This window comes from Pseudophryne corroboree, chromosome 1, assembly GCF_028390025.1.
Source record: "Pseudophryne corroboree isolate aPseCor3 chromosome 1, aPseCor3.hap2, whole genome shotgun sequence".
NCBI classification, from domain to species: domain Eukaryota; kingdom Metazoa; phylum Chordata; class Amphibia; order Anura; family Myobatrachidae; genus Pseudophryne; species Pseudophryne corroboree.
The window spans coordinates 597,526,816-597,541,216 of NC_086444.1; the positions used below are offsets into that span (position 1 = coordinate 597,526,816).

General features: G+C 44.0%; 1 protein-coding gene across 3 annotated transcripts in view; it reads left to right on the forward strand.

The window, feature by feature from the left end:
- The window catches only part of THOP1 (thimet oligopeptidase 1), an 81,500-nt gene that overhangs the window by 31,210 nt on the left and 35,889 nt on the right, over positions 1-14,401 (forward strand). For all 3 annotated transcript variants that reach the window (XM_063914289.1, XM_063914288.1, XM_063914287.1), the window contains exons 5-10: positions 6,888-6,990; positions 10,017-10,177; positions 10,265-10,400; positions 10,628-10,994; positions 11,097-11,298; positions 11,378-11,564. In XM_063914289.1, coding sequence (XP_063770359.1) covers positions 6,888-6,990; positions 10,017-10,177; positions 10,265-10,400; positions 10,628-10,994; positions 11,097-11,298; positions 11,378-11,564 — 1,156 coding nt within the window. The remainder of the gene's footprint in view (positions 1-6,887; positions 6,991-10,016; positions 10,178-10,264; positions 10,401-10,627; positions 10,995-11,096; positions 11,299-11,377; positions 11,565-14,401) is intronic.

A 14,401-nucleotide genomic window follows, 5' to 3' on the forward strand; every position in this document is an offset into this window, starting at 1 on the left:
GATCCAGTCGGACAACATCACGGCAGTCGCCCACGTAAACAGACAGGGCGGCACAAGAAGCAGGACAGCAATGGCAGAAGCTGCAAGGATTCTTCGCTGGGCGGAAGATCATGTGATAGCACTGTCAGCAGTGTTCATTCCGGGAGTGGACAACTGGGAAGCAGACTTCCGCAGCAGACACGATCTACACCTGGGAGAGTGGGGACTTCATCCAGAAGTCTTCCACATGATTGTGAACCGTTGGGAAAAACCAAAGGTGGATATGATGGCGTCCCGCCTCAACAAAAAACTGGACAGGTATTGCGCCAGGTCAAGAGACCCTCAGGCAATAGCTGTGGACGCTCTGGTAACACCGTGGGTGTTCCAGTCAGTGTATGTGTTCCCTCCTCTGCCTCTCATACCAAAAGTACTGAGAATTATACGGCAAAGGGGAGTAAGAACGATACTCGTGGCTCCGGATTGGCCAAGAAGAACTTGGTACCCGGAACTTCAAGAGATGCTCACGGAGGATCCGTGGCATCTACCTCTAAGACGGGACCTGCTTCAGCAGGGACCGTGTCTATTCCAAGACTTACCGCGGCTGCGTTTGACGGCTTGGCGGTTGAACGCCGAATTCTAAGGGAAAAAGGCATTCCGGAAGAGGTCATTCCTACACTGGTAAAAGCCAGGAAGGAGGTGACTGCACAACATTATCACCGCATTTGGAGAAAATATGTTGCGTGGTGTGAGGCCAGGAAGGCCCCCACGGAGGAATTTCAACTGGGTCGATTCCTACATTTCCTGCAAACAGGATTGTCTATGGGCCTCAAATTGGGGTCCATTAAGGTTCAAATTTCGGCCCTGTCGATTTTCTTCCAGAAAGAATTGGCTTCAGTTCCTGAAGTCCAGACTTTTGTAAAAGGAGTACTACATATACAGCCCCCATTTGTGCCCCCAGTTGCACCGTGGGATCTTAATGTAGTTTTGGATTTTCTCAAATCCCATTGGTTTGAGCCACTCAAATCGGTGGAGTTGAAATATCTTACATGGAAAGTAACCATGCTACTGGCCCTGGCTTCAGCCAGGAGAGTATCAGAATTAGCGGCTTTATCATATAAGAGCCCATATCTGATTTTCCATTCGGACAGGGCAGAACTGCGGACGCGTCCTCATTTTCTGCCTAAGGTGGTGTCAGCGTTTCACCTGAACCAGCCTATTGTGGTGCCTGCGGCTACTAACGATTTGGAGGATTCCAAGTTGTTGGACGTGGTCCGGGCATTGAAAATATATATTTCAAGAACGGCTGGAGTCAGAAAGTCTGACTCGCTGTTTATATTGTATGCACCCAACAAGCTGGGTGCTCCTGCTTCTAAGCAGACGATTGCTCGTTGGATTTGTAGCACAATTCAACTTGCACATTCTGTGGCAGGCTTGCCACAACCAAAATCTGTCAAGGCCCATTCCACAAGGAAAGTGGGCTCATCCTGGGCGGCTGCCCGGGGGGGTCTCGGCATTACAACTCTGCCGAGCAGCTACGTGGTCGGGGGAGAACACGTTTGTAAAATTCTACAAATTTGATACCCTGGCTAAAGAGGACCTGGAGTTCTCTCATTCGGTGCTGCAGAGTCATCCGCACTCTCCCGCCCGTTTGGGAGCTTTGGTATAATCCTCATGGTCCTGACGGAGTCCCCAGCATCCACTTAGGACGTCAGAGAAAATAAGATTTTACTTACCGATAAATCTATTTCTCGTAGTCCGTAGTGGATGCTGGGCGCCCATCCCAAGTGCGGATTGTCTGCAATACTTGTACATAGTTATTGTTACAAAAAAATCGGGTTGTTATTGTTGTGAGCCGTCTGTTCAGAGGCTCCTACGTTTGTCATACTGTTAACTGGGTTCAGATCACAAGTTGTACGGTGTGATTGGTGTGGCTGGTATGAGTCTTACCCGGGATTCAATATCCTTCCTTATTGTGTACGCTCGTCCGGGCACAGTATCCTAACTGAGGCTTGGAGGAGGGTCATAGGGGGAGGAGCCAGTGCACACCACCTGATCCTAAAGCTTTATTTTTGTGCCCTGTCTCCTGCGGAGCCGCTATTCCCCATGGTCCTGACGGAGTCCCCAGCATCCACTACGGACTACGAGAAATAGATTTATCGGTAAGTAAAATCTTATTTTTTATTTTCTCATACGTCCTAGAGGATGCTGGGAATGCTTCAAGAACCATGGGGTATAGACGGGATCCGCAGGAGACATGGGCACTTTAAGACTTTAAAAGGGGTGTGAACTGGCTCCTCCCTCTATGTCCCTCCTCAAGACTCCAGTTAGATTCTGTGCCCAGTGAGACTGGATGCACACTGAGGAGCTCTCCTGAGTTTTTCTGAAAAAGACTTTGTTAGGTTTTTTATTTTCAGGGAGACCTGCTGGCAACAGGCTCCCTGCTTCGTGGGACTGAGGGGAGAGAAGCAGACCTACTTCTGTGAGTTTCAAGGCTCTGCTTCTTAGGCTACTGGACACCATTAGCTCCAGAGGGTCTGATCGCTAGGTACGCCTAGATGCTCGTTCCCAGAGCCGCGCCGTCACCCCCCTTGCAGAGCCAGAAGTCAGAAGACTGGTGAGTAGAAGAAGATCAGAAGACTTCAGTGACTGCTTTGAGGTACCGCGCAGCTGCCGTGCTGCGCGCCATGCTCCCACACACACAGCGGCACTACAGGGTGCAGGGTGGGCGCCTTGGGCAGCATAAACCTCAATATATAGACTGGCAAAAGAGGCTTACAGTGCCTAGGCACTAAAATCAGACCCCCGCCAGTATAAAGATTTGAAAAATAGCGGGGCTGAAGCACGCCATTAAGGGGTCGTGGCTTAGCCCTCACAGCTCTAATCGGTGCCATTTTCTCTTCACAGAGCTGCAGAGAGGCTGGTCCTGACCTACACTGCTGTACAAGTAACGGTGCAAAACGGGGGGGGGGGGGGGAGGACAGTAATTTGGTGCTGTTTTATTAGTATAAAAGCGCTAACAAGTCTGATGCATTATTTTACTCGTTTTCAGTACCGGGATAGGCGCTGGGTTGTGAGCTGGCAAAACTCCCTCTGTGTTTCTCTAGCAGGCTTTGCTGTGGGTCTGTCCCCTATAGCCCCAGTGTGGTTGTGGGTGTCTGTACGCGTGTGTCGACATGTCTGAGGCTGAGTACTCTTCCCAGGAGGAGGCTGGAGTGGGGACAGAAAAGATTGTGGGAGTGACCGTGTCGGCACCGCCGACGGCTGATTGGGTAAATGTTTTGAATGCAAATGTGACTCGGTTGAATAAGGGATTAGATAAATCTGAGTTTCAGAACCAGACATGGAGAAAATACATGGAGGATGCATTATCACAAGTTCAGACCCCCTCGGGGTCACAGAAGCGTTCATTTACCCAGATAGCGGATGCAGATACCGACACGGACTCTGATTCCAGTGTCGACTATAGTGATGCCAGATTGAATCCTAAACTGGCTAAGAGCATTCAGTACATGATTGTGGCGATAAGACGTATTACATATCACGGAGGACCCTGCTGTTCCTGATACTAGGGTCTGTATGTATAACGGAAAGAAACCTGAGGTGACGTTTCCTCCCTCTCATGAACTGAACGCTCTTTTTGAAAAAGCTTGGGAAAATCCTGACAAGAAGTTACAGGTTCCCAAGAGAATTCTGGTGGCATATCCGTTCCCCTCTGGGGACAGGGAAATGTGGGAGTCAACCCCAACGGTGGACAAAGCTCTATCGCGTCTGTCAAAAAAGGTGGCGCTTCCGTCTCCTGACACGGCGGCCCTAAAGGATCCTGCGGATCGTAAGCAGGAAAATACACTAAAATCCATTTGTCACTACAGGTACGCTGCTTAGGCCTGCCGTTGCATCGGCATGGGTGAGTAGCGCTATTGAAAAGTGGGCAGATAACTTGTCATCTGATATAGATACCCTGGACAAGGATAGCGTTCTTTTGACACTGGGTCATATCAGGAACGCTGCAGCCTATCTAAAGGAAGCTGCGAGGGAGATTGGCCTTTTGGGATCAAGGGTCAATGCCATGGCAGTCTCGGCTAGGAGGGCATTGTGGATTCATCAATGGAATGCTGATGCTGACTCTAAGAAGGCTATGGAGTCTCTGCCGTATAAATGTGGTGTCTTGTTTGGTGACTGCCTCGCTGACCTGGTATCTACGGCTACCGCGGGTAAGTCATCGTTTCTACCTTATGTCTCTGCACAACAAAAGAAAACGCCCCACTATCAGATGCAGTCCTTTCGACCCAATAAATACAAAAAAGGATGAGGGTCTTCCTTCCTAGCTACGAGAGGAAGGGGAAAAAGGTCACAGGCTGTGGCAAGTTCCCAAGAGCAGAAGTCCTCCCCGGCTTCTACCAAATCCACCGCATGACGCTGGGGCTCCTCTGCGGGAGTCCGCAACGGTGGGGGCACGTCTTCAACTCTCCAGTCAGGTCTGGGTTCACCTGCCCTGGATCCTTGGATATTAGAAATAGTAGCCCAAGGGTACAAATTGGAGTTTCAAGACGTGCCCCCTGACCAATTTCTCAAATCGACCTTGCCAGCTTCTCTTCCAGAAAGGGAGGTAGTATGCGCTGCAATACTAAAGCTGTGTCAAAATCAAGTCATTGTCACGGTACCCCTGTCACAACAGGGGGAAGGCTTTTATTCGAGCCTGTTCGTGGTCCCGAAGCCGGATGGCTCAGTCAGACCGATTCTGAACCTAAAATCGCTCAATTTCTATCTAAAAAAATTCAAGTTCAAGAAGGAATCTCTCCGAGCAGTGATCTCCAGTCTGGAGAAGGGGGATTTTATGGTGTCGGTCGACATAAAGGATGCCTACTTACACGTCCCCATATATCCTCCACATCAGGCTTATCTGAGCTTTGCTTTTCAGGATTGTCATTACCAATTTCAGACGTTGCCGTTTGGTCTGTCCACGGCTGCAAGGATTTTCACCAAGGCTATGGCGGAAATGGTTCTCCTGCGCAAGCAGGGAATCACAATTCTCCCGTACTTGGACGATCTCCTGATAAAGGCGAGATCCAAGGAGCAATTACTGAAAATGTTACGCTCTCCCTGACAATTCTGCAACAACATGGTTGGCTCCTAAACTTGCCAAAATCACAGTTGGTTCCGACAACACGGCTGTCATTCTTGGGTATGATCCTGGATACAGAATTACAGAAAGTTTTTCTTCCAGTGGAAAAGGCTCTGGAAATACAGAACATGGTAAAACAGATTCTGAAACCGGCAAGAGTGTCGATTCTTCAATGCACTTGGTTGCTGGGGAAGATGGTGGCGGCCTACGAGGCCATTCAGTTTGGCAGGTTCCATGCCAGGGTATTTCAGTGGGACCTGTTGGACAAGTGGTCCGGGTCTCACCTGTACATGCACCGGAAAATAATCCTATCTTCCAGGACCAGAATCTCTCTCCTGGGGTGGCTGCACAGTTCTCACCTCCTAGAGGGACGCAGGTTCGGGATTCAGGATTGGATCCTGGTGACCACAGATGCAGGTCTCCGAGGCTGAGGAGCAGTCATACAGGGGAAAAATTTCCAGGGAAAATGGTCAAGCCAGGAAGCTTGTCTGCACATAAGCATTCTGGAATTAAGGGCCATTTACAACGGCCTTCTGCAAGCGGAACATCTTCGCGGTCTGCCCGTCTTGATTCAGTCAGACAACATAACAGCAGTGGCGTACATAAACCGCCAGGGCGGAACAAAGAGCAGAGCGGCGATGGCGGAGGCACAAAAGTTCTTCGCTGGGCGGAGAAACATGCAAGCGCTCTGTCGGCAGTCTTCATTCCAGGAGTGGACAACTGGGAAGCAACTTCCTCAGCAGACACGATCTCCATCCAGGAGAGTGGGGTCTTCATCAAGAGATCTTTGCAGAAGTGACAAGTCGTTGGGGAATTCCTCAAATAGACATGATGGCGTCTCGCCTCAACAAGAAACTTCAGAGATATTGTTCCAGGTCGAGGGACCCTCAAGCAGTAGCGGTGGACACCCTGTTGAATAATTTAAAGTGCACCGGCTCCTTTGGACCCCATCTATACCCCATTGTACTAAGTAACTCCAGTATTATTATTATTATTATTATTATTATCCTTTATTTATATTGCGCCACAAGGGTTCCGCAGCGCCCAATTACAGAGTACATAATCAAACCGGAAAATAGTGACTTACAGTTGAAGACAATATAGGACAAGTACAGGGTAACTAAGCATAACTACACCAGTAAACGACCTAGAGATAGGTTTCAAAGTGGCCAAAAACTGCAGGATTTGGGCAGTTGAGGATTATTAAAGTAAGAAAAGGATAAGCACATGAGGGAAGAGGGCCCTACTCGTGAGAGCTTACATTCTAAAGGTAAAGGGTAGACAGACAGGGGTGACACAGAGTATCCCTTAAGTACTCCGAGAAAAGGATTTACCGGCAGGTAATTAAAATCCTCTTATTACTTGCTTAGTCTCTTGCTATTATCCCTGTACATATTAATTACAAACTTTGTTGAGCACATTTTTTCAAGTACTATTGCGTAAATAAGTAATGGGCAACATGATGCGCTATGGAGGCTGCATTGGGCAGCCATCTAACTTTCAAAAAGGTTTTACATTATTCTTACTTCCCGTACTAACGTCGGTTAACACATTTAGTCAATGAAAGAGACCAGCATTACAAGCTACAACAAAGCGCATCCCGCTTGAAGGATTGCATGTTGCACATCACTAGTGTAAATTATATATTTGCCAGCTTCTGTCTCCACATTTCCACTTGTTAACGTGTAATGTTTGATATTTTGAAAAGACTCTTGGGTTTCTCTCATCTTAACCCGGACAAAGTCATACTTTACATATCAACTAAATCATTCTTTATTTCTTCCAGAAAATTAAGAACATCAAGAAAAAGATTAGCACACTGTCCATTGACTTCAACAAGAATTTAAATGAAGTAACCACATTTTTAACTTTCTCCAGGGAAGAGCTAAGTGAGTTTTGAGTACTTGGACAATAAATAAAAGCATGGATTATTCCTGCAGAGGTTTTCAAGTTGGCACATATTTCTGGGCCTAATTCATAGAGGTAGACAAACCCGATGGTGCGAGAGCTGTGTATGTGCAAATCTTATTCTGTGAGATCACATGCTGCTGATGCTTGGGGCAGCGACTTCCAGCGTTACAGAAAACTGAGCCATGTCGACCTGTTTTCTGGGCATGCTGAGGCCAGTGGCAGCGTCCTCGGACACCGCTGCACTGGCCCTGGCAGCAGGAAATCACTGGCCATCCTAAGGGGTGTAGTATGTCTGACCGCCGGTCAGCATACCGATGCCGGGATCCCGGCAGCATACCGACGCCGCGGGTTCTATTCCCACTCTATGGGTATCGTGGACACCCACGGGTGGAAATAGTCCCTGTTGGTCGGCATGCCGACCATCGGGATAGTGAGGAGGCGGGATGTCGGTGGAGGTCATGTGACCGTCGGTCTCCCGACTGCTGGTCACATGAATACCACCCATCCTAAGGGTTAACAGATAACGTTCATGCAGATGATCCTATGATGCGTCTTCGGATGCAGCAGCGGATCACGAAACCATGCAGTGGGGTTCTTTCTACTCCAGATACCTCTTGCTGCATTGACATATTTTAGCACAGCCACTGCATACAAAGTCGCAGCGGCTGTGCTACTGTGTACATCCCTGAATCGGACTCTGTACTTTTGGGAGACATTGACAGATGATGTTGCATTGTACTACATAATTGTGTATTACCTTCTTGACATCTTTTAATGGTTTTTCTGAAATGTTTGCATGTGGAAAGACTGCATAGAATACATCATTATACTGTGAAATTGTGATTGAGCACTATAGAGCGTGAATGCATATCTCTTTAACACCATCATATTAAAATGTAGTTTGCATCATGGAGTAGGAACAGGTTTTGTATTGGTATGCAGGAACACCACTTGATTTAGCATACAGCCTAGTGGAGCGGTGTACCATGGACACTTATTAGTGCACTACTGCTATTTGAGATGTGTTTTCTACCAGGATTAGAATTGTCTTTTATGAACTCTGGTCATGAGTTCTGTTAGGTAACCTGTCGCTTTTTTGTTTTCTTTTAACTCACGATTAAACATTTTTTTTTAAGATGCTAAAATTGAGTTTTCCTTCAGCAATTAATGTTTTAATACCTGTGTGGCTGCGTCCTTGGGGTTACTAGGATGTCTAATCACACAGATGATGATGATGACGCAGCAAATTACAGAATCGGGCAGAGGCGCTTTTGCATAATTTCGCACAGCTGCTGCATACAAAGCCACAGCAGCTGTGCAAATAATGCCACCTCTGTATTAGCCCATGTGTTCTAAATAAATAAAGTGATGAGATTTAAAAAAGTTACCAGTCTGTGAGGGCATTTAATTGAATTACCATGACGTTTTCAGTCATAAGAATCTTTGATATGGGACTGACCTTGTTCCTAATTTAATTGTCTTTTGAGTATTACTGTTTATCTTTACAAGTTTTCTTTTGCTTTGGGACATTTTATGTTCCTAATAATTAGGACAGTTGTTGATCGTTGTAAGTGGTGTTTATTAATTGCAGTGTTTGGGGTGTTTTATCTAGTTTTCTGAGTGTAAAACGGTTTATGTAGAAATTATACAGAACTGTTTTTTTCTGGTTCATATGTGATTATGGTTTTTATAGAATTGTTTTAAATTTACCAGTTTCAGCAATGCAATATTTTTTTATTTTTTTTTACAAATCGTCTTAAATTCTAGAACTAACCTTTTACAAAAACAAACAGTGGGATTTATTATTATGTTTGCATTTGTTCCACAAAACACATTAGTATATATGGTAAGAATGTGTCTAGTGAGTCTGCTGGCACTACAGCCATAAGTTACTATAAGTAGTGAAGAGACCTATTATTTTTTGTTTTGTTTTGTCGCCCCCGTACTTAAATAGTCATGTAAGAAATACCAATGTTATAATATAATCGCAGTTTCTGGCATGGTTGCATTTTAGTCATATTTTGATGGATCCACGTTAAGTGTATTAAAAGTCACAAATCCCTACTTGTTGTTAACATAAAATTTCTCATGTATCTTTTTAATTTATTTCACTAATCACAGTATTTAGTAAAAAGTGTATGTAGCATATTAAATTAGTTGCAAAATGTTTGAGGTAAAAACTACTGCAGCTTTTGCAACCAATTTGCAACTTGGGTATGCGTGCTCCCGATTGCCGCACAATCCAATAGAAAAAACATTGGTTGTAAAATTTTGGCTGGCGAACACCCATGGGAAATGTAAAAAAATAAATAAATAAATAAAAATGGAGAACAGCCTGTATTCTAAATTTAAAAAAAACACACATTTTGGGTAACAGTGTAACTGTCTATTACTGTCCCAAAGAAAATACATTAAATGGCCGATTTGTATATAAATTACCGCAGCCAATTTCGTTTCTTGGCCAATAGAATAAGAAAAACCCAGCACTGTGGAAAATTAAAATTTTGCTTCTAATAGAATATGCCCCTTTATTGTAGGCGTAACTGAAATATTTGTTTATTCATTGTCTGGCGATCAGTAATGTAGTTTTACTTTACTAGATTTTTGGTTTTTATGCAACCTATTTATACAATTTTACATATTTAGATATGCTGATAACCTGTTTGCATAAAATGTTTAGTGTGACTGTGCAGTTTATATTCTGAAAAGTTTCCTGTACCTTATGCAGATTTCGTGCAATAGTTGCCAGGTTCAGTTTCGATGGTGAGAAAACTGGTACAGCAGCTCAGATTCTCTGCAGTTTGCTCCATGCTCCCTTTTCTATTACATCCATTGCTATTTCTCCTCTTGCCAACATCTGTTACAATTATTCAGTTTAATTTCTATACATTTGGCCTGCATTTTTTTATTTTTTTTTTATTCGATGTGACTTTAAAAATGTAACATGTTTTTTATTATACATCAAGATCTTTGTTAAATGTAATTGCTCTGATTTGGGTTACAGTGGGCCTTCCAGATGACTTCCTGAACTCCCTGGAGAAAGCAGAATCTGGAGAGTTAAAAGTCACTTTAAAGTATCCCCACTACTTCCCACTGATGAAGAAGTGTTCTGTTCCTGAGACACGGCAGAAGCTAGAGTTAGCTTTCAACTCCCGCTGCAAAGAGGTTAGAGGTGATACGTGTTGCTTAGACTTAAGCTTAAAATCCTATGCACCAGATTGGTCTTACTAATTTTGCTGTGGTCTCTTCTAGGACAATAACTATATTTTACGGGAACTTGTGAAACTTAGGGAAGAGAAAACTCTTTTGCTTGGTTTTGAGACTCATGCTGATTTTGTCTTGGAGATGAACATGGCAAAGAACAGCAAGACAGTGAAAAGTTTTTTAGGCAAGTGTGTATTTCCTCCTCTTACACATTAAGGTAAAACAGCTGGGGAACCTGTTGCACCAAGCAATATACCATCCACAAAATGATTCTTTGATTGCACTGGTCATCAAATGTCATTAGCATCTAAGAGTATTACACATGAATATTCTTTGAGATGAATTATCACTGTATGTTTAAGTGATTTAAACCATATTTTGAAAATTGTTTTTAAATCTGTCTTTTATCAGATGAGTTATCCCAAAAACTAAAACCCCTGGGTGAGAAGGAAAGGGCAGTCATTTTGGAACTCAAAAAGAAGGAATGTGAGAAGAGGGGATTTGACTTTGATGGGCAGATTAATGCGTGGGACATGAGGTACTATATGAACCAAGTAGAGGAGACCACATACAGTGTGGACCAGAACATTCTCAAGGAATATTTTCCTATGGAAGTAGTAACCTCCGGGCTGCTAGATATTTACCAGGAGCTGCTAGGCCTGACCTTTGAGCTAGAGAAAGGTGCTCCAGTGTGGCATGAGGATGTGTCTATGTTCTCTGTAAGAGATTCAAGGACAGGACATCTTGTCGGAAAGTTCTACCTTGATTTATATCCTCGGTAAGCATTGAAAATATACATTTTTTTGTTTTGTTTTGGGATCCACTGTTTATACAGCACAAGAGACCAGGGCATTTTCTAAAACTTCGATCTCTTCCTTAGGGATGGGAAATATTCCCATGCGGCGTGCTTTGGATTACAGCCTGGGTGTCTACTACCTGATGGTTCCAGACAGAGATCTGTCGCTGCCATGGTTGCCAACTTCACCAAACCCACTCAGGATGCCCCATCCCTTCTTCAGCATGATGAAGTGGAGACGTATTTTCATGAATTTGGGCATGTAATGCATCAGCTCTGTGCCGAGGTAGGTGGCACCAGGTACATGTTGTGTAATGTGCAGATGTTGTGTTAACTGTAGCTTTAAAGCCATTTGTGTGCCACAGGCAGATTTCGCAATGTTCAGTGGAACGCAGGTGGAGAGAGACTTTGTTGAAGCTCCTTCTCAGATGTTGGAAAATTGGGTATGGGAGAGAGAATCTCTGCAACGAATGTCAAAACATTACAAAACTGGCAAGCCTATTCCAGAGGACACGGTGGAGAAGCTCATAAAATCCCGTCTTGCAAACACAGGTATGATGTATTGGTGTTAATCAGCCTACAATACCAGTTTAACAAATATATATAAAAATATTAACAAGTGCGCAACCAGCAGAGGCTGGTGTAGGGATGGTCAGAGTCCCTTATATATGTAGTGAAAAGAAAAATAGATATGCCAGCGCTGGCTGTAGAAAGAATATCTACCAATTGGAGTGGTTTGTTTTGTAAAAAATAAACACAATTTATTACATGAAATGTATAGATAATTAAAATAGCACATTGTATTAAAAGTTCACCTACAATGGTTAAAAAGAGAATTTGGATAATTTGTAGCCACCTCTCTATATTAGATCCTGGTTGAAAGTCCACTCATATATTCCTATGATAGTTCCAACAACTTGGCTAGGACATTCTCTAATTTAGTACAGTCCCTGTATATGCAGTATATGTTTACCGGATGTGGGTATGCAGTGATCCTTTGATGATATCTCAGCCTAGGAATGTTCCATAAGTAGCTGGAGGGACAAACCAGGTAAAGTGCTGCAGTGCAAATCCAACAGTGGAGCAATTGTCCAAACAGTGCCAATATGGATGACCGGAATCCAGATGGATAATAGAGAGTGGAGGGAGCTTCAGGTGGACGAGAGAGTGGAATAGGCTCAATGCATTTCGCTGGTTATTAGGCATCCAGCTTCTTCAGGAGCATAAACTGTAGTGTGTGCTAGGGTCTCCTTATATACCCCTTTGGGTGGTTTAATTGATGACACCCGTGTTAATTCACAAACATAAAACAAACCATCCAACAAAATGGTAAAAAAAGAATTGTAATCGTATCCTATATGGTCACTTTAGTATTACAACCTTGTTTTCTAGAAAAACGAGTATTGTCTTTTTGTTTTGTTATTAAAAACGCATATGTCACTCTATTGTCGAGTCACGTGTCCAGTGTCCAATCACGTGATCCGGATTGTTAACAGTCCCATTGGTCCACAGTGCTATCTTATTAATATCCCAAAGTAGATCTATATTATGATGCACACAAGCTGATCCGATCACGTGACTTCATTCACGTGATCGAGATTCATGGTGTGCCCATTGGGTAACATGTATCATCCTCCTCCTTGAGTTGCCTTGGTATTATGACGTAGGTAAACACTTCTCAGTGTGCCACGTGATCATCGCGGTAAACCCGGAAGTAACCCGGGATGTATGAAAATGTAATTGGCAGCTAGTTACCATAGAGACAGAGGACGCTGCCCAGATCAATTAATATAATAAGATTTTTCACACAAGGGGATCCGTTTTGGCTAGAAAAACATGTAAAGTGGCACAGATCACTAGATTTAATACATATCCCTTACAAAGGGATCTAGTCCTTCTAAACAATAGACATACAGGTTGAGTCTCCCTTATCCAAAATGCTTGGGACCAGAGGTATTTTGGATATGGGATTTTTCCGTATTTCGGAATAATTGCATACCATAATGAGATATCATGGTGATGGGACCTAAATCTAAGCACAGAATGCATTTATGTTACATATACACCTTATACACACAGCCTGAAGGTAATTTTAGCCAATATTTTTTATAACTTTGTGCATTAAGCAAAGTGTGTCTACATTCACACAATTCATTTATGTTTCATATACACCTTATACACACAGCCTGAAGAACATTTAATACAATATTTTTAATAACTTTGTGTATTAAACAAAGTTTGTGTACATTGAGCCATCAAAAAACAATGGTTTCACTATCTCACTCAAAAAAGTCCGTATTTCGGAATATTCCGTATTTCGGAATATTTGGATATGGGATACTCAACCTGTATCTACACATACACACATGATGTCTAATATACATGCAGAGAAAATGTTTGTAACATATATACAGGGGTGGTAGTCATGTGACCGCCGGACGGCTGACCGACAGTCACATGACCTCCTCCGTGAGCCCGACGGCTCACTATCCCGATGGTCGGCATGCCGACCAACAGGGACTATTTCCACTCGTGGGTGTCCACGACACCCATAGAGTGGGAATAGAACCCGTGGCGACCGTCGCCACCGAGCCCGCAAGGGGCTTGCTGCACTCGCCCCTCCCCGCCGGGATCCCGGCGTCTATATGCTGCCGGGATCCCGGCGTCGGTAAGGTGACCGGCGGTCACCCGTACTACACCCATATACAGAAACTGCTAAAAAATTTCCATGTGTATATAAAAAAGTGTATGTATATGTGTGTGTGTGTATGTATGTATGTGTGTGTGTGTGTGTGTGTGTGTATGTGTATATATATATATATATATATATATATATATATATATATATATATATATATATATATATATATATATATATATATATTTTTTTTTTTTTTTTTTCTCTGACGTCCTAGTGGATGCTGGGTACTCCGTAAGGACCATGGGGTATAGACGGGCTCGCAGGAGACTGGGCACTCTTAAAAGAAAGATTAGGTACTATATCTGGGGTGCACTGGCTTCTCCCTCTATGCCCCTCCTCCAGACCTCAGTTAGTATCTGTGCCCGGCCAGAGCTGGATGCACCCTAGGGGCTCTCCTGAGCTTCCTAGAAAATAAAGTATTTGTTAGGTTTTTTATTTTCAGTGAGATCTGCTGGCAACAGACTCACTGCTACGTGGGACTGAGGGGAGAGAAGCGAACCTACCTGCTTGCAGCTAGCTTGGGCTTCTAAGGCTACTGGACACCATTAGCTCCAGAGGGATCGAACACAGGCCCAGTCCTCGGTCGTCCGGTCCCGGAGCCACGCCGCCGTCCCCCTTGCAGAGCCAGAAGTTGAAAATCGGCGGCTGAAGACTCCGGTCTTCATTAAGGTAGCGCACAGCACTGCAG